General features: G+C 37.7%; 2 protein-coding genes and 1 long non-coding RNA gene across 10 annotated transcripts in view; 1 reads left to right on the top strand and 2 right to left on the bottom strand.

Annotated features, from left to right (window-relative positions):
- Nucleotides 1-293: 293 nt before the first annotated feature.
- LOC105383854 lies at nt 294-1,217 on the bottom strand. Its single transcript, XR_005254801.2, has 2 exons — nt 890-1,217; nt 294-716 (listed from the first exon to the last, which is right to left on the bottom strand). It is a non-coding gene; the product is annotated as an uncharacterized LOC105383854 (long non-coding RNA).
- A 1,497-nt stretch (nt 1,218-2,714) lies between these two features.
- Nucleotides 2,715-10,517, bottom strand: LOC105383855 (proton-coupled folate transporter). The gene is made up of 9 exons (XM_038119901.2): nt 10,204-10,517; nt 9,505-9,718; nt 8,856-9,149; nt 6,709-6,861; nt 6,069-6,261; nt 5,466-5,567; nt 4,875-5,012; nt 4,480-4,563; nt 2,715-3,022 (listed from the first exon to the last, which is right to left on the bottom strand). Exons 1-9 carry the CDS (start codon nt 10,242-10,244, stop codon nt 2,721-2,723), a joined length of 1,521 nt encoding a protein of 506 aa, XP_037975829.2. The 5' UTR covers nt 10,245-10,517; the 3' UTR covers nt 2,715-2,720.
- A 2,901-nt stretch (nt 10,518-13,418) lies between these two features.
- The window catches only part of LOC105383856, a 50,881-nt gene continuing 43,145 nt past the window's right edge, over nt 13,419-21,154 (top strand). For 2 of the 8 annotated variants that reach the window (XM_048621618.1, XM_048621619.1), the window contains exon 1: nt 17,878-18,390. In XM_048621618.1, coding sequence (XP_048477575.1) covers nt 18,249-18,390 — 142 coding nt within the window. In that variant the 5' untranslated portion in view covers nt 17,878-18,248. Of the gene's footprint in view, nt 13,678-16,303; nt 16,505-16,766; nt 16,833-17,876; nt 18,391-19,810; nt 19,957-20,459; nt 20,724-21,154 lie in introns of those variants that run through there. The other 6 variants (XM_011553981.3, XM_011553982.3, XM_011553980.3 and 3 more) reach the window with 6 other exon arrangements.

Raw genomic sequence — 21,154 nt, 5'->3', positions numbered from 1 at the left:
AATTATGATCCCACTCAATAGTGACATGAGAGAGCCACGAACAGGAATTTGTAAAACCTCTTCCTGAATTCTTCATGCTACCTATTACCATTGTAAGAACGACCTATTTTTCAGCATCACGTATTTTCGCGATTTTCGCATGCTTAATAAAAATCATAAGTATTTATAGTAATATGTAAGTATTTATTTTATTGCTTTCATTACTTAGCTAAGTACAACACAAAAATAATACTTTATCACATAAAACATTTAAACTAACAAAAACCAAGGCTTGAGATCCATCGCTAGCATTCAAACTAGACACTCCGTTCCAACTAAACATACACTTAAATCAAACTAACTACGCACCACTGAAGACTTTCTCAAACTTACTAAGTATACTGAAACTTTGACTGATACTAAACAAAGCAAGATACTTTAGCAACTGAGTCACAAGAATAATACGCAGAATGGTCCAAACGTCTTCTTCGCCTCAGTAAAACGTCGGTGCCCAGTGACCTCTTTGCTGGCTCTGGTTGGCCATTTGTCTGATGGCCGAGGCTGGCATAAAGCAAGTACTGGGCTGGAAGGCGGGCATGGGAGGTCCAAAACACGGGCTGGGCTGGCAGTAGGCAGGCTTGGGCGGGCCGAAGCAGGGGTTGGGGCTCACGGCAGGGCTCTGGGTTTTGTAGCCGGCAGGGGCTCCGAAGCACGGGTAAGCTGTTGGGCGCTGCATGCTGAAATAAAGAAATAGGAAAGGTTAGAGGATTGTGGGTTTGTAAACGCTTAATAAATGGGATAGGCAAGAGTTATGTATGAGTTGAATTTGGTTTTGTTCTAACATAATTTCTATTTTTAAACTTCGAAAATCTTCACACTCTATTTTTGATTATAATTGATTAATACTCACTTGGATAGTTCTGTTTTGACGTAGTAAAACTTTCTTGGGAATAATGGTAAACACCTTGATGTGTTCAGAACAAATGATCAGATATTTGTATAGCTATGGATCAGTTCTTCAGCATTTTATACCACCTCTTATCAATTTGCGTGCTATTTGATTACGTTTGATCAGTCATGGCTTAAAGGTGCTTTTAAAAATAAAAACATGTATTTTTAGACCGGATCTGCATGATATCATTGTCCAAATTCTGATAACTATACCTATTTTTCCTAAAAATAGAGTACTTACCTAAGTACTAAGGCTATTTTAGTTATGATAATCATTACATTCATTCATGTTTAAAAAACAAATTGTAGGACTTCAATTAGTGTTTGTAATATTTCTAGTTCTGGAATCTGTGGAAAAGGCGATGATGATGGATCCCTTCCATGTTGCTGTAACCCTGCTGTATACATCTGCTTCCCTTGTTGTAAATTCCAAGCCATTCTCTATTGGCAATGGTTTCTGATCTTTTGAGGTTGGCACGACTTACAAATTCCATCGAATACCTACTGTGAAATTGTATACTTATGCAAGATCGTAAAAGAAATTAAAAGCGTTACAATATGTCCCCAAAGAAAGAGGTTCGGTTACAAAAGTTAATCTATAGATCGTGTGGTTTAATTTTTGCATGTCATTAACACCCTTGTATTTGTATGGGTTCTCGCGTTGTCTCCACTCGACAGGTGAATGCAGGGACTCGCTCCGCCCAACTGCAGACGATCTTAGGTGGGAAGTTAGAGGAGTTGTGTGTACGTTGTAGTGGTAGTTGACATAATTATCGTCATTAAAAGTACAGCAAAAAGCTAAGTATTACCTAAAAGGATTGATTAAATTATTTTAACAGTAGGTACGTAAATAATTAGGTTTTCACGATCTGTGAAAATCCTGAAAAATACTTTTTTTTGTGATTTCTAATTAAGACTGAAGAACGGTTACCCCAAAAATTTTCGCAACCAACGTTTTGCTCACACAACTAAGTGAAATTTTTGGGTGAAACTTAGTGGAACAAAATAATTATGATGGTTTGTTGCTATGACATGCAAGAGGGATAGTGTTTGTAGCCCTCATTGGAAACGGCCTAAGTTGCCCCTATGTCTATAATCATGATTAGATTATCTAGTCTGATAAATCATGAAATTATCAATACTAGAAATCAATGTTAGTAACATAGCAACTATTTTCCGGCTTTCAAACTTTCAGTATAGTAAGGGTACTTACTAGTAAGTTATATGGTGATGAGAGAAAGAGTTACTTATGCTTTCATAATCCAGCCTCTACTCGACTAAGCTAAATCATATAGGGCTCCTTATTCTGCGGTGGCTACTATGATAAATCTAAAAATAACGCTCTGACGTTGGTTTTATATCTTACTTTCAGATCTTATCACTTTCGCATGGAAACTATCACTGACATCTTTGAAAAAAGCGATTATTTCAGTTTTCTGTAGGCAGTTTCAATCACACGTACGCCTATTAAAATGAGTTAATTAACTAATAATTATAAAACATCAACCTACCTACTTTTATTTTTAGAACTTATTAATTACAATTATCTACCGACTTGCGATTCGCCAAACTGATAATACTTAAAACGTTTACACCGAAATTGAACATACACTACTTAGGTGTTTGTTTTGGAAGAATTCGATGATAAAGTATTATTTTTTTACTCTATCTTTATGATTTACAATTTACAAGTATACTTGTTTACATATTTTTAAGCTGGAAAACAGCTAAGCAACTTTAATCGGACTATTCGCGACGCATTCCCAAAAATAAAACACCAAAACTACTATCTAAACTTTATTCACACCTTCTTCAACCTTCACATCTTTACCCAACAAAAGCTTATCCACCTCTCCCGCTTTGCCCATCTCTTTGAGCTCAACAGTCTTTACAGTCTTCTGGTACTTAGTGCTCTTGCCGAGATGCCTAGCCCAGGTGTAGGATGCCAGCTGCAGGAGCCCCAGCACTATGCCAGGGATGATCCACGCGTCAGGGTTGCTGGTGACGGTTCTGGAGTAGAGGTACGAGTATAGCGGTGAAGACAGTGTCTGCGTTGCGGACTCTAGGGCCCCCATCACGCTGTAGATCTTTCCTGTAGAGTAAGGTTTTTTGGATTAGGACGACTAACTCATGTAACATTTATTATGGCTAGATAGATTCACTGACTTTACGAACCATAGGGTTCCTATCACGAACTTGTTTAAACAACGAATTAAGGATTAAAATTTTATTGATTTTGCCATTTATTACTTCGTAAATGTTACTACATTTTGACTTCGCGATAGATTCTTGTAAGTAGCACGTTTTTACAATCTTGATTCTGTATTTTTAGCCTTTACGTAAATTTCGGTTTCCTTTGTGACGTGCATACGCAGGTATTTTAAGAAATTGTAATGTCACCTGCCTTAGATGGATAAGATTTTATCAGTTATAGATAACATATTTTAAAATAAGTATCTTGCAATATAGTTCCAAACTATTAAGGTACCGTATCGTAATTGATTAGCATATAAATTAGAAACATAATTCTTAAGCCTGAAAGATGGCATGAGGCCTAACTCCCACTATATATGTAGCTTAGGACTTAGAACTTAGGACATGATAAATGCAGCATCGAAATTATTTTAAAAAAACATCATGTCTTTTTTTTCATGTTTAATACAATACCTATCTTAAATGAGTAGTAGATACCTAATATTGACATCGATGAGAATGTAATGAGTCTATGATTAATTTCTTTCAGTACCTATGTAGCCACTGACCTAGTACTATATACCACGAGGTACATCCCTCCCTCAGTCACTGACCTCAATTTATAACTGCGCAAATTTTATATACAAGATAAGATAGTAACTGCCGGGCTGCGGTGGTATCAAAGTCTGCTATATTAGCAAAGACAAAACATCGTATCATTGGCATCATTACGTCTTACTTATACGGTATATCATCATCATCACGTCCCTACTGCTGGGGCACGGGTCTCCTTCCAATGAAGGAAGAGTTTAGGCCTAGTCCACCACGCTGGCCTAGCGCGGGTTGGTGAACCCCAATACAAGCAAGCTTGTGCAATATGCTGACAGAGTTATACGGTATATTTCTTAAGAAAAGTTGTTCAGTTTGACCAGTATTTACATCATGTGCATTTTTCAGGAGTGCATGTCATTTTCAACATGTCAGTATATGAATTGTAAGAGAGGCCAGGGCTGTTGCCTATTGCTGAAGATAGGACGGCGTGGCGCCTCTTGTAAAGGCTTCCTGTACCACCGTGGTACCATACCATAGGGCAGTAACAACATGCATTGTAATTATTTATTATAATTAGCAACCTATAAGATGCAGTGCGATCACCTGTGTTGTTAAAGGCGATACGAATTCGATAAGACAGTCACTGCAATTTGTATGCTGCGTTTTATTAGTTTCTAACGTTACCGACAGGGGCGCTTATCAAAATGTCATACAAAATTACAAATTGCTGTCGAATTACGCTATTGACTTGAGTTGACAAACACTTGTGATAGGCCTGTGGTAAACTGAAGTATGCATTTTTACCTTGTTCAGTGGGTAGGATCTGTTTGTTCAGTATGGGCCGTTGCACCACCTGCGAGCCCTGGGCTATGATGCCGATCACCGGCACTGGGAACAGAAAACAAATTCTACATACACCTTAATTCGTTTTATGGTTGTATCTGAAACTGAATCAATTAATCGTGGCTCGTGGCTTTTGAAAAATCACCGTTTAATTGTACAAGGCAAAATCTCTGCTTCGCCGTAACGCACCGTGTGTTTCTGCACACACATCACCCGTGTGGTATCATCGCTCTATGCCGCGATGCACGGAATTCTAATGCACCATCACGTAGCTAATACCATAGAATAACGTACTACCGTACTTGTTATTCTATGCTAATACATAATCTCAGCAACATAACCATAATAAAACATACAAACAAACACAATAGCGGTGGTCCGGGCCGCCATGAGGGCGGAGGCGCTGAGCACGTGCGACGCGACGCTCACCACGCCCACGCACTCGTCCGACAGCCGCATGCCGCGCTTCAGCACCGTCAGGATCACTAGGGTGCCTGGAATCAACAGCATTATCATCATCATCATCGTTGACCTCATAATGGCCGTTATCATCAGTAATTTTATTTAGGTGCTCGGAAAGAACCGACTCTTTATCCAATATGTTCGGCGCACCTTGGGCACTCAGCGACTGAGCTATTCTGACTGGCCAATCCTTTGATAACGTTGACAACCCTAGCTATAGCTCTAGCGTGTGTCACTGACACGCTAAAAAGAAGCCCTTAATTATCCACTGCTGGACATTGGCCTCTCTCAAGTAGCGCCAGAGCTCTCTGTTTTTAGCCCTTCTCATCCAGTCACTACCAGCTAGGACTTGTCTAAGGTCCAGTGAGGAAGAGGGTGACCCACGCTATGTTACGCTGGCCTATTCGTGGCCTCAACGTCATCATTTTCATTAGAAAATATTCATCAGTTTTTTTCCTCCGCCAACAACACTTAAAAAAACTTACCCAAGAAGCTTACAATGTTTCTGTAAGCTAGAAAAGATCCAAACATGACATCGTCCCAGCCAAATTTTCTTCTATAAAACATGTACGACAGGAGAACTTCGGCTGAAACAGAGAAATAAACAACATAAGTATCGATAATGGGGCCCATTTCTGTGTCCGGGGTCGACATTTTATATAAATGATTTTTCTTCTGCAATAATACTATTTCTGCTTGTAAAGTGCTATTCTATATACAACCCAAAACCCTTCAATCTTGCAGGAGGTATTATTATGTACTTAGTATTTTATTTTATTTTTTGATGTCAGAAATAATAATTTAATGAGAAGGTTAAATATAGCTTATCTGCTTATACTAAACTATGTATATATTTTACTTTATGTACTTTATTTATTTATATAACTCCAGTATAATACAACGACCAGCCGCTGAAATACTTTGGCATCGCCGAATGCAAAACGATTAAGAAATTATACCAGACATAAAACAGAGGACAAAGACGTATTCCTTCCGCATTAGGCGGATACGTCTTACAATCCTTGAATTTGGTGTAACACGGAGGAGGCAGTGGATTACCATAAGCTGCTGATGACAATTTGACAAACCTGACAGCAGCATCCGATCCCCCAGCGCCACGACCAGCATCAGCAGTATGATCTTCCTCCGGTGCCCGTGCCTCTTCTTCAGCAGGCACCTCACGGCGTTCACGGGGAGCCGCCAGTTGAACACCGACACGTCGTTGTCGCGGTTCACGTTCACGTCTTTGACCGCGAAGATCACGAATAAGAGGGACATCACCTGGAATTAGAAGAGAGGATTTTTTTAAATAAATGGTGCTTGGAAGTCAGACAAGGAGATTTAATGACATGTATAAATTGATAATTGATGTTATAAATTGGAACAAAGAAGTGACAAAAATAATGAGAGATGTTCAAACTCCAATCGAACGAAGCATTCATGGCAGAGGATGGAGATCGATAAGAGTGACAAAAAGTCAAGAGTAAACAAGCAAAGGGATGCTAAGTTAACGATGTACTATACAATGATTCAGAAAATAAATTGTTAAGATTGCCTTAGCCAGGTATGGTAGCTAACTTAACCAAGCAGTGGAGGAATGTGTCCACAACTCCTTGGTTGCAAACGCTAATGAAATTCTCACTACAGTATCGTTTTCTGATCAGACAGGAGCTACAGCTTGCCGAAATGGTGTGTAAATGTGTGTGTATGAGTATGACAAACCCCTACCTGCAACAATAAAACAATGGGAAACACACCGTAGAAGCCGAGGTGCCGGTAGAGCAGCGGGCCGGAGACTGCCCCCAGGACCTGCGCCACCTGGATAGAGGCGCGGTGAGCCCCCATGGTACGGGTCACGTCGCGCCCCGTCGCGTGGCACACCTGCAATGTAGTTTTGATGATGTGTGAATTTTATCGAGTTATCGAGTGGAGACCACGAACAGGCAAACGCAGCGTGGCGTTAGGCGTGTAGCCGGTAGTGGCTGGATGAGGACGGCCGGGGACCGAGTTTTGTGGCGCTGCTTGGCAGCTTGTCCAGCAGTGGATGATTATTGCCTGATGATAAATTTTATAACAATATTAAGTCATGATTAACAGTGGGCTTATTTGTTTACGACAATTGGTGCACGTCAGTCAATACCATTAGTGTAATTTTTGGAGATTATGGTGATACTGCGACTAAATTGTTTCACTTTTGTACATAATGAGAATCAGGGCTCTCGAACGGGGAATGTATCAATTAATACCAATATTAGCGTGTCGATGAGAAACACAAAAGCTGCTCTACGGTTTATTGTGGTGAAAGAAATCACATTACTGCCTTCTTGTCAATCCTTGACTGCCCATGGTGCGCCGAAAAGTTTTTCAGAATGATTCCCTGAGTAAATTTTGCAACATTCTGTATAATTATGGATATCTAACATATTTGCTGAACTTATTCTGACCATAGATCATTTTGGATATACAGTTGTCGTGATTTGTGAGTGTGTATTTTCACAATTTTCTTATGTCAAGGCATTACAATGTACGAAATATAGTTGTTCCAATATTGACCCACTGTGCTATCGGAACTCAAACGATGGTTATCTTTGAAGCAATTACATACACGCTTACTGCATGAGTGCAGCTGATAAAAATAAACACAGATAAAACATTTCAATTATTTTGACACCAAACACAATGTTTTAGGTGTAGAATTTTGGGTTCTGTTAAGCCATATTATATGAAAGTGATGCAAGTCTAGGAATAAGCCTTCTTAAGTATATCGAAAATCTAGCTTCGTTTTTTAACTTTATCCTAACTACACCCACTCATCTCATCATATAAAAGTGTCAGTCCATAATTGTAGGTGGTTCTAGACTTTTATCCTGTCTGGACTATACCACTGTACCTCCAGTTAAATTTGACGGGCGTGTGGTACCTTACTCACCAACTGTTATTGACTTGTATTCTTAGCAACAGTTGGACAAGGTGTCTCGCAAAGTGTACGCTTCTCTCCACTCCATGCTTCGCCTTAAAAACTTTCTTCCTCAACACACGAAATTAGCATTAGTCAACTCACTGCTCCTACCGATCCTGGACTACGCGGGTGTGTGTTATTTGGGTTTGACCGAGGCACTTCTCAATAAGCTTGAACGCTTATTGAACACCTGTATCCGTTTCGTTTTTGGGCTATGTAAATATGATCACGTGTCCCAGTACCGCGCACAGCTAAAATGGCTCCCCATCCGAGATCGTAGAAATCTACGGATTCTATGTCTCCTCTTTTCTGTCCTCCACGAGCCAAATACTCCCCCTTACCTTAAGTCCATGTTCAACTTTCTTTCTGACACTCACCCTCGTCATCTCCGTTCCTCCCATAATCATCTATTAGCACTACCCTCCTTCCATTCTGGTTTCATGTCAGACTCTTTCGCTGTCACCGCTGTGCGCCTATGGAATAATCTTCCCGAGAACATTAGGAAAGCTCCTTCCCGCAATGTCTTCAAGCGACTAACCCGTGCTCATTCATCTCAGCAAGTTAGATAAGTAGCATTTTCTTGTATATATATATATATATATATATATATATATATTTTTTTTTAATTTATAGTACATCATGTATATTTTATGTATATCTATTAAGTTAATTATCAAGTGACTTTATTTTGTTTTTGCTTTTTCAATTTAGTAACAACTTTTTTTTTGTTGCACCTTTCTACTAGTTTTTCTGTATCTTTATAAAGTATCAAATAAATAAATAAATAATAAATATAAAGTAGTCATTTACACATTAATATGCTAATTAGATAAGTATGGTAAACAATCATGAGATGCGATTATGCACAAACAAAATACGAAGTCACAGATAACCCACATCTCTACGTACAACTTACATCACCTATATAACTGAACGCAGCTGCCAGCAGTAATCCAAAGTTCCCTCCAAGCGACATCGGAATCTGGACAGCATACAGCACTTGCACAGTTGACGCGCCATGGAACGTCACCAGAAGTAGAACAGCAGTGGACATGACGCTCATTCCCAACAACGGCATGATGAGTAAGGGTTTTCGTCTGCCGCTGCAGTCGCTCCAGGGACCAATGAAGAGGAGGACCACTGTTGCAATGAGACACCCCACGAAACTTCGACTGATGTTCACTTGAGATACCACTCTTTGGCTGAGGTCCTGGAATGGTGGGAAATTATCCTTTTCAATTTATGTTACAGCAGGTGACCCTCAATATGATATGACCCTTCTATATCCTTCGCCAATTGAACCTGTTGTTATTAGTGAAGTACAACATACGTGTTGCTATCAACTACGCCATGATCGTACACAGCAGCGGAAATATATATTTTTTATACTTATGCATCTTCGTCATGTCATTATAATCTGAAACTTTCTGAAACTCGAAACATGACAAGATATTTACTTTTCTACGATTTTGGGATGCGTGAATCACTATAATGCGGTTAATTTTTTATCAGTAAAATACAAAACATTACCTACATTATTATCTACCTATTATAACTTTTCTTACCTCCTTAGCCATAGTTTCACATACGCTAATGTTGTATCCCAAATCCACGGTACAGGCAGTTTGCAAATAGAAGTTTTGCAACGAAGTTTGACCAATATTGATTGCCATCATAGCTCCTATGAGGGCAGGTTCCAGAATTACCCTGTATCTCGGTGCTGGTGCATTTTGTGTCGTATTCTTCGGGTCTGTACGTCCATTTGTGTCCTGAATGTGTCTGTAAGAATGATTATTGTTGTTAATATGATGCGTCTCTTGTTGCCTCGGAGTATATATCGGTGCGTACGTGACTTCGGTGATTAGTGGACTATGTAGTCGTTAAAAACATATTTAGGGAGGTTATCTTGATAGCATTCAAGTATATAGGTTTTAATTTTAAATACTACATTTTAATGTCCGTCAAACTGTACTTTTAAATACAGTAGGTAAGGTTAAATCTCTTTACAAAATTTTCCTTTGTATATGGATTCAGCAACGAGTCGCTCATTGGGCTTATTTATTAGTCCATGGTTGATACAAACGTATTTTTTTCCTACTTACTTTATTACACAATAAAATATAAACACAGTTAAAAACGAACATTTTATTTTCATTCAATTCAATCCAACATAACTAATCCCGCAAATGTATCAACACACTGCCCTAATTCCCGTAATCACTGTTTCTGTCTCCTTATCATAATTATCTTATCTGTGACCTTACCTTAGCTTCTCCACTTCCTGCGGCTCAGCACCCTCCACCATCCTGTATACCGGAATTGCCCAGCACCAGATCAGCACATCACAATTCACAACCAACCGATACCAGTGACAGTAACTATTGAGGTGCCCGCTAAATGAGCATTTGTTTCGTGAGATAAGATAGTGTGACTGTCACAGACGTATTGTGCTCGCGAATCGGGTGAACTCGCTCTGTTGTATCTGATAAGGTGTTGAAGTTGATGATATTCATGATATGAGGATGCTCGATACTGGGGCGACAGTCGCTGGTGACCCCTGCCCGCTTTCTGATCTCGGTTCTATTCGATCGTGTATAACGCATTAGCGGGTATATTTTTAGAAGTGCTCCATCTGTAAACATACACATTTGGGTCTGACACGTGGCGTGGGTAAATAGTCAGTATTGGTCGTCTATGACTGCTGAATGTTGGAATAGCATGTTTTTAATCATTTTGAGTAAAGTAGTTCTATCCGCAATGGATTCCTTGCTAATAGTTCAATAATATGTTATGAGTCTCGAACTTGTACTGATAGTTGAGGTATGCATAACTTATTATAATAATAACAATCTGAAATAAAAAGAACATAAAAGATGTGCGACCATTTCTAAATGGATAGATAGGTTGGAATACTGTCATTTGTTTTCAGACCAATCCGCCTTGCGATGATAATTTTATCGTGATGTTTCACGATGCCATGTGTTTGCAAGATAGCGAATATTTAATTATATTATAAATAATATTATAATATAATTATAATAGGTATAGGTACCTAGAGGTAAATACAATGATAAATTATTAAAATAAATATTCCACACATAATAGGTACCTGGAGGTAAATACAATGATAAAATTATTACTTAATAGATACAGAATTTTATCTATGATCTAGGTAATTTCCTATATAGTAAATAGTTTAATTAGGTTGATAAATAAAAATTCGACCGAATGGCGTAGTGGTTAGTGACCCTGACTACTGAGCCGAATCTCCCGGGTTCGATTCCCAGCTGGGGCAGATATTTGTTTAAACACAGATATTTGCTCTCGGGTCTTGGATGTGCCCGTAAAATAGCAATAGGCCCGCCCACTATTACATTGGGACTAACATAACACTGGCGAAAAATGGGTGCAGCAATGCACCTCTGCCTACCCCGCAAGAGAGTATTTTAGTACAAGGTGTGAGCGTTTGTTTTTGTTTTGTTTGTTTTATAAAAAATCTATACAATAGTGTTTTTTTTTTAGATTTCGTTCATATACTCATAGCGCAATGCGGTAGTTAGCGTAAACACAGCAGTTTGGACTCAGGTGAGTTATCAATTTTATACTTACTTATTAGGTACTTAATTATATTATGGTAATTACATTAAGTATAAATTTATTACTTACTTACTTAATTATTTGTTTCACAAATATAAAATATAGGTGTACAAACTTGAACTTATTGCTTAATGTTTTTTTTTGTTAACACTCCGCTATAGGATTGACGAACAAATAAGCTGACTAAATTAAAATGTTGACTTCTATTTAATTTAAACACAGTAAACACCGTGGGTGCCCAACAGATTCAAACTAACAACCACGCGGCCCTATTCTACTAATTTTAATATCCGATTCGAATGAATCACCGGATTTGAATTTGGATCATTTCCTAAGGGTTAAGGGCATTGCATTTTCAACTTTTTGTCCACAGAAAAAGAAGGATGGAACCCAGAAGATGCACTAAACTTTCCTCACAGCGGAAAGTAAGAAAATACGGGAATATAACACAAATCTGCTGTTTATAACCAGGGTACTGGTTATAAACAGCAGATTTGTGTTATAATATATTATGTTCATGGAGGTGGTTTGCAGTTTCAGAGATGTTGGTCTTAATTTATAATGTTAAAATTAGTTGAATTGAACCTCGAGATGACAATACAACTCACTTCGCCCACTGGGCATTGTAATTTAATTTTATAATTAAAACGTCAACTACAATGTGTACTTATGTTAACATAGAATGCATGGTGTCTCAAACGTGTAGGTACCCGTGCCCGGTTTTCATAATTGGGATACTACGCGTTTTACATAATACCAGAGAGTCTGGGTGGCGTAACGGATAAGGTCTTGGCTCTCATTCGTAGAAATAAGGAATTTCAGTACTTACATATATGTATACTTACCACGTACTCTTACGGTGAAAGAAAATACCGTGAGGAGATTTACACATCTAGATTCTAGATGAATGAGTACAATGCACATCCTCATTCTAAAATTGCGATACGGTCGCCATCGCGACCTATCACGTGAGTAAAAATATATTATTATTATTATTATTATACACACTTTATTGTATACACAAAACAAAGACAAAAACATGAAGACAGAAAAAGTAAGAAGTACACAAAGGCGGGCTTATTGCCAAGAAGCAATTTCTTCCAGCGAACCCTTGGTTGGTGGAAAACTAAAGTGATATTCACACGAAACTCTTATACCTACAGCGAAAAGCGGATGACTCACTTGCCTATTAAAGTTTCACCACTGGGCCAGCGTGGTGGACTAGGCCTAAAACCCTTCCTTCATTGGAAGTAGATCCGTGCCCCAGCAGTTGGGACGTGATGGGTTGTGATGATGATGATGATGATAATCATAGGTGTACATTCTCATAGTGTGGATTATGGATGCCACGAACCTATGTTCGTCGAGGAAGTCTGCCGCTCTCGTGCAAGGACCCATGTAGTACTTATATACTTTTTATCCTTATGATTGCATATTATGTCGTAATCCTTATCAGTCTGTTAGGCTGTGGCCGGACATTCTTTGTTACGAAATTAAAACTCGTGTGTTAAGTAACAAAATACTTAAAAAGAGCTACAACATGTCAGCGTTTGACCAGCAATCGCCACAGGCATGAGAAGTTGTTTCATGGCACTTATGTGAATGTTAGATTTTAGCTACTAGAGAGTGAAAAAATTGAAAACACAAAATATTATTAGTAAGTAGGTAGGTAAGTACCTAAATATTTAATTGAAATAAGCAAACTATCACTTTCAAGCCTAACAAGAGAACAAATGAACATCGCCAATTAATTTCACACAATCTTTGTTCCACATTCAAAGACACACAATAAGTCAACGATCGTGGCGTGACGAAACGCACATCGAATGCAATATGAATTCACGGGCGGCTTCAGCCAGCCAGTACTAAAATAAAACAGTCCACATACTGTTTTGGCGGTCACCAGGCGTACGATCATTACGCATGTGCTACCTATTACCACTCATTAGTAGACTCACCTGAGCTATCGGATTCGAGTGAATTACTGAACCGAGTGTTGCTGTCTGAGTGGTAGAGTCAGAGGTTATTGGGTTAGTGATATTCGATTTCGGTTCGCTTAGCCTGTGTAGGAGTGGATAGCTAAAGTGCATCGAAGGTTTTGGATTGTGTCGTGCGTCGAGCATGCAGTTGAGAGAATAGAGGTTGGTAGACTAAATACCAAGTTATTTTAATTATTATATTTTTTTCATTTCAAAACTTACAATTATGTTCATTAGCCGCATGGAGTCGCGTGACATTCAGTAATGTTTAAGTCGTGTAAAGTTGTAGTAAATTATATTTTTTGATTTCAAAACCCAAGACGATATTTTAGACAGAATATTTCTCAGTCTTCTTTTAATCTTCTTTAATAAAAGCTTAGGAAATATACCTAATATAGCCATAAATATTGATGACGTAGCCCGTGAATCGAACCCAACACAACTCGGTATTGAAACGAACATCCACCATGCACTATGGCACAGATCATCAACATCATTAGCCCATCATTCGTCCTCTGCCTTCCTCATACATACACACCTAAGTATTATGTACTTATAAATTAGCCGGTTACAGATAATAATAATAATATGTGGGACGTGTAGACCGTATGTGGAGACATCACACACACGACCACCCATACCCAAACTAGGCAGAGCCTGTAATATGGGTATCAGAATCAGACAGCTGATAATTATATTTACACAAATACATATTATAAAAATATTACGTAACTCCCAAGAACCCGGTACTTACAAATATCTAAGTACTGAAGTTACTTAAGTAGCTATACAGTAAGTATACATACATACACAGTTATACACAGTGATTATGAGACCACTCAAAGGCTCTATATCGGCGAACACAATGCTGCCTTAATCTATCCATAAAGCTACTAGTTATAGTAGCTATAATACCTTCGAGTTATGCTGTATTCTACCCACTGTAACCGTACCCGTTTCAGTTCACTAAATTATCATTTAAAAACTAGTAGGTATGAATTGTAACACGTAAACTTGTTTTAATGTTCAATTAAAAGTATTATGCGCGTTTAAATTTCAATCTTAAGACGTAAGATATACGATATATTTTTTCAGATGTTTTTTCAGTTTCAGTACCCAGTTAGCTGCATTTTAACGACTGGGAACTTCCTCAATTAGTTAGTCTGTTTAAATTGTTTGTGGTTTTGCGCATTATTTTCGGTAAGAATACCTACCTAACTGATAACTTAAAAATAAGGATATTCTTAGAACATTATAATAATTACTTATATTATGTCGCTTAAGTAAATATACCTAATCGTGAATTTAGGTAGGTACTATACTTCACCAGTTCTCGAAAGTAAATTACTTATGTAAAAAGGTGTAAACCTACTAATTCTCCAAGGGATAACGCAGACTTTTGGGACATAATGTATAATTTATTAATTCAAAGAACAATCCTATGACGTATAATTATTGATTAACATTGAATGGAACGAAGCCATCCTTTTTAGGAAGACAGCCTTCGGAACCTACAATATGAATATGCAAGTTAAGTATGGACAAAAATAACTTATTAATGTAAAAAACTAAACGCAATTTCATTATTAATAATTTAATATAAAACTACCTATTCCTGATAATAACTCAAAAACAGACAAAAACCCAACAATGTTGTAAAACTTTAAATCGTTTAAGAGAGTCACTCAGGTTTGAAAATAATCCTATACTACTGTTTCTGTTTACCCATTCCGGAAATAGAACGGGTCCAAACGGAAAGGGACTCTCAATGAAAACTGTGACGTCACTGTATCGATTTCCCTGGCAATGCACTGCTAGTAGGCCAAGCTTAGTTACTGACGTCATCATTACTTGACCTATAACAAATATCGTAAATTTATTTAAATACCTACTTACTTTTAAAGCTACACAACCATAAATCATTAAAATTGTGAAAAATACTACTTATCTCACTTTTATGTCGGAAACTAGCAACACAGATAAAAGTTACACAGTATGGCAACACAAGTAGTACGTACGTAAGAGAGTGTTTAGTGATTGCTGGTTGAGGGAAAGCGGCACGCATGCGCGGGGAAAATGGCGCCCTGCCTCCACTGCAGGGTGGAAATTCATACAGGGACGTATTCAGAAATCACAGTATACTTGCAGGAAAATAGACCTATCCCAAGGAATGACTAGGAGGAATATATGGAGTTATAATGCAGGTAATTAAAAAATCATGCAGATCTGTGTCGGTAAGCAAAATAGGCAGCAATGATTTCTGTAGTGTTTTCCAACACCTATTGCAATATGAAAAGTGTCTATCTATCAAATTACGGCAATATCTTCCACATCCGCTTTAGGCTCCATGTCTTATAATCGTCGAAATATAATAGGCCCGTTTGGACAGCTCGAAAATGTATGGGATGACAGCTGGTGTCAAATCTAAATCATAGAAAATCTAAACAATAAGTAACGTTTGGTCCTTCAAAAGTTCTTTTTTCTTTCAGCCGTTAAAAAATAAGTCAGATTATGTATCTATTTATGTATTTCATCAAGTAAATCAAGAGTAAATAGCAAATTTGTGTAGCTGTCCAAACGGGCCTATTATATTTCGACGACTATTGTGGATAATTCTAGATCCAATTATTTAGTTGTAAATGATCATTAAAAAATAACATCGGTGTACATAAAATCTTCTAAGAATAAAAAAAACAACGGGGTCAGCTCCTCACTCCGTCTCTGTTCATTATTTGCATTCGGGTGAGATCGGCTCGCTTCGTGCATTTCCGTGTCGGGTGCCACCAACCCTCCGCCGAGATGCCTACACGGCAGCCAGAAAACCCTTTCTAAAACACTTCCTTTTTCCAAGAAAACCCTGGATTTCAGTGAAAACTATGTGAATTTCTGACTTATTTGTTGTTAAAGATCATGTTAAGTTTAGTTTAGTGACAGTGTTGTTGGAGTTTATTATTGTTCTAGTGGTTTAGGTAGGAGTATATCGTAGCAGGTTGGTATTGTAACTCTCATTTTAGTGGTACGGTTTTGGTTCACTGGAGCCTACACCGTAGTACTTATTGGATTTCGTAATGTTACCGACTATTAGGACCATGTTTTACTGGTATGACGTCAGATTCGTCGTCACTCTAAATATTGAGTACAAATTCAATGTACCTATTTGCGTTCATTGAGTGCAAATGCATTGATAGAATATAATCTATCTATACCCTTGATTCCCTTTACTGAAAGTGAAACGTCTCTTTTATTTGCAGAACTGCAGCCATGAGAGAAATAGACGACGACAATGACTGAAAAAGGCGAAGTCAACAGAATGCTGGGTAAGTTTCTTTTAACTTATCCATTCAGTTTTTTTAAATATAAATTAATAAACCTATGTAGCCCGATGTGTCACACAGTCACACACTGCCTGGTAAAACGTAGTGTTCTTTTCTCTATGCTGCCTGGTATCATAAACTGCTGACAGTCATCACTAGATAGAGTTCTGAAAACCTACATTTTGAAGTAGGTATATAGGTGCCTAGTAAAAAAACCGTCTTGAATACGATGATGTCGTGTCCTAGGCTGCTCATAGCCCGAGGAGTGCGGAAGTCACTGGAGCTCTGCCACAGCTACACCTAATCAATGCTGTCGTGCCTAACGAGGTGTGAACAAAATAATAATGTTGTCTGTGATAATTAATTTAAATTAATATTTTGTATCGTTGTGGGGTCTCATAATTTATCAGCATCGGTAAACTCTTAGTATTCCGAAAACCTTGCTACTGTAATCTGTATGTAGTTAGGTATATTCATAGTTGGCAGGGAACAAAGGTCCATGGCAGAATATCTAGGTCTCTCCCAATGAGCATCAAACAGTACAACATCTGGTGATGTCCTTCAAGATTATTTACAATCATAATACGAGTGTAGCACTATTAATTACATACCCTTTCTTCAACAACAAACAACACATTTAACTTTCAAATAGCATTACGTATGCTAATCTCAGATGGCTAGCTGAGGGGTCACTTTAGTTTACGAAAAAGTTTTTCGAAGCGATGCTTCGTTAACCACGACTCTGTCTAGTTGTATTCAACGTAACAATTGCAGGACAACTCTTTTTCTTTCTTTTTTGTCAAGCTAGAATACCCTGGTGGTGCTGATTACATACACAAATCACATCGCATAGAAATCACGTAGGTAATACTCAATCTACTCACACCCATAGCTATAGATCCACTTCCTATCATAAAACTTAAAGAGACACTTTCTTCAGGCCCTTCAATGTAAATGCTAGTGTACAACAGACTTTAAGTTTTTTTGTATAGTTAAGTGATAAAAAAATAAATCCCAAAGGTTAATTAGGTCAATTTGAATTTCTCATCAAAAACATAGCAACGCGTGTGGTGGATATTTATAGAATGTATTTAATTTGTAAATCTCGCCAAGGAGAAACAAAGTGTTTTCAAACAAGATGCCAGTCATACGAGTATCTGTCTCACTCTTGCGAAGCCCCTGTGTCACTGATAACCTATTGATAAACATATTGTTACTGCACGGATAAAAAAGTGTTGCTTAGGTAATCCAGTCAAAGGTAGAGACTAGACAGATCTTTATGCTGTCCTTAGAGGCTAAGGTAATGAGGAATATTAAACGTGTTTTGATAATAAAATTAATAAATCTTGTGATCTTTGTGCAAATTTCTAAAGTGCAAACAACAGAACCGGTGATAAAGATAAGGATTAGACTGTGACCATGATTGGACTAGTGTTGTGTGTTCTCGCTAAGGCCCTCGAGTTTGCTCTGGGGGATGGGCTACACATACCTGAAAAGGTTGAATATTTGCCTGAAAAACGAAGGCGCAGAAAAAAAAATCGCAGAAGAAGAAAGCGAAAAGGTAACTTTTCTTTTTTAGTTCAAGCTTAAGCAAATCCAATGTATTCCAATTATTTTTCCTATCATATCGCTGTTTTGAAAAACTTAAACAGTTGCGTATAGTCATTATTAGTCATACTTTTTTCATGTTTCGTTTTTGTTCTCTGTAATATTGTCAATAATGTTTTTAGACTCATACAGATATTAAATATCGTGCAAGAAATATTTAAAATTTAAACTTAAATGGCATTGGTATATTGCATTACAGAGTTTCTTACGTAGTGTCTGAATCTTATTTAAACTTATTGTGATGCCGGTGTTCAACGCTTGAATACTCTTGTGAAGGTCACCAGCCATGTCATGTTATCTATGTACCTACTTATACGAAATGTATAACTTTAATTAATATTTACTTTAACGCCATCTAACGCAACAAGTCTGAACTTCGATGAACAGCAGGATCTATAGATCATTCAGACGCACCTCTTTTAATGCTTGCAATGCCAAAGAGTTCAGAATAACTATAAAAGATGGTGATGAATTAATTTACAAAGTTAAGTAGTATAGGTACTTATAGATATAAATAGGACATAATTTATGAGGTTGATGAAAATGATTTTGATATTTCAAAAAAATTGTGGAAAAGGAACCAATATCCTTCTGATAGATATGACTAATCCACTGCCATTCAGCTGGTTGATTTAAGTTGTAGATCTAATCAGAGACCCTGGGCTCTGAAAGGTTTTGTTTGTGTGAAAAGACTTTTCTGAACAGGAAGGCAGAGCGAGCAAGGCAATTTGCAATTTTCTAAACCCTTGAAAGAGAATAAAACCTACTTAATTAAAGACTTGAACATAAAATTTTAGCAATCATTGGTAAAAAATAAACCTACTTACCCATCTTTAATATAACAAAACAATGTATAAACTCTAAATTGTCTGAATAATTAACATTACAACGTTGAAATAAATTAGTGCAATTAGGCGCTTCCATAATCGCGAACATAGTTAAATTCTCAACCTACTTAGCTAACTACATTTGAAACACATGTTTTATATTATTACTGAGTACCCAGGTCATTCACATGGATGGAATGGAACCCCGCCATACTACAATATTACAACTAATTTGGAAATTATACCGTTACTTACCTATGTAGGAAGGTAGAAAGGAACTAAGCTTATACTAAGTGCCGGGTGAATCCAATATTCAGAATCTCTTTGCTTAAAATAGGTTACAAATTCTTGTAAGTAAATAAATACATAATAAACACAGTAAGTATCGCTCGCTAGATATCATAAAGTCATCAAACATAAAATTAACTGATAAAGCAAATGAAAACAAAGAAAACAGTTACGTTGAATAATGAATTTTATTATAGTTTTACGATGCAATATTTTGATCAGGGTGACAATGCTACGGGAATCAATCCCAGGTAAAGTTTGTAGACAAAAATCCAAACACTCCCTCCATGGAGTTTGGCAACCGGCGTGAAGTGAGCTGCGCGCATGCGCACGTCAGTTGTCCGCGCAGCGCACGCGCGTCACGGTGTATACGGCGGTGGCACAGTGTTGATCCGATTAACAACGTCAGTGTCTTTATAAACATTACCATCTTTATTATCTAGATTGCTATCGCTTCTTTTGACAGCTGCTGCTAACATTAATTAACCATTTTGGGCTAATAATTCATTGGTTTATGAAGTTGCAGATTCAATTTCGTTTCAGTGACTTATTATGTATGACGTGAGCGGAAAATTGTTGCATTCCATACGATTGCAACAAAAAAATTACCAACTTAACGTTAAAAGTAACAGTAGGATACCGTAAGCAATGGATCAAGATTTTGATTGTTGCGGTCGCACTATACTCCAATTAATCCCGAGCTATTTGTGTCCTACCGTTCCCTGCTCTCCCCTCCCGCTCGCGGCTACATTCACGGCGATCGCTCCCTCGCGCTCCGCTTCATTCAGTGCCCAATATTTTGAATCGGGATAGGGGAGCGTGCCGCACAGCTGTCAAACCCAGCGATACGCAGTACCCACAAAAACCAATAATATTCTAACCTTGTTTTCATTCCTTCACGTTGCAGTGTCTTTACTTGTGTTTTGTCACGTGCAAAAACAATGTGAAAAGTGGTTGTTAAGAAATTTTCCAAGTAGCTTGTATCCTTTTTGACTGAAGTTAATTGAAATCGATTGAAAGACGTGAAATGTGAGGTGTTTCTCGATGTGTCGAAGTGCAGACGAGCTGTAGTGAGGAATGGTTGTGTTCGTGCACCGATACATACTCTCATAAAGGATATATTGAGAAAGGAAAATGCGGATCAAGTCGCGGACAGACTTTCGCCCGAATGGTAAATATACAAACAATACTTCCTAATAAGAAATATTCTTAATTATCCTAATTAATGAAGAGGGATTTAATTGGGAAGGCCATTTAAAAAGTAAATAGATATGTTTTCACGATTAAATTCAACTATTCCTGCTTTCTATGTGTTTAAAAGCTCTAAAAACTATAAGGTATTTAGTCATCATCTGCCTTCACATAGCATATCCATCCTCAAATGCTATTAGACGGGCGTTCCTAATGATTTAAATTGCGATGACTGGTCCCGGCCTCCGCTCATTGGTCCAATTGATTGCGAGGCCGGCTGAGTACAGCCGATGGTTTCATCACGATCATTTATTATTCTGTTGTTATCATCAACGTTATCCTTCATGACAAATGCACCATCTGTTTCGGACATCATAACTGCCTTGAAAAGACCTATTTCTTTCTTGATAT

The sequence above is a fragment of the Plutella xylostella genome, chromosome 6, assembly GCF_932276165.1.
Source record: "Plutella xylostella chromosome 6, ilPluXylo3.1, whole genome shotgun sequence".
In the NCBI taxonomy this organism is placed as follows: domain Eukaryota; kingdom Metazoa; phylum Arthropoda; class Insecta; order Lepidoptera; family Plutellidae; genus Plutella; species Plutella xylostella.
The sequence above is the reverse complement of the archived record's forward strand: the minus strand, read 5'-3'. Positions and strand labels throughout refer to the sequence as shown.

What these genes read in the sequence shown, in the direction of transcription:
- LOC105383855 (XM_038119901.2), bottom strand. Translation starts at nt 10,244, where the DNA reads ATGGTGGAGGGTGCTGAGCCGCAGGAAGTGGAGAAGCTAAG. An exon ending in CAGGAAGTGGAGAAGCTAAG is followed by an intron (nt 9,719 to 10,203) that starts GTAAGGTCACAG and finishes TCATTCTTACAG; the next exon opens with ACACATTCAGGACACAAATG. An exon ending in GTGAAACTATGGCTAAGGAG is followed by an intron (nt 9,150 to 9,504) that starts GTAAGAAAAGTT and finishes CCACCATTCCAG; the next exon opens with GACCTCAGCCAAAGAGTGGT.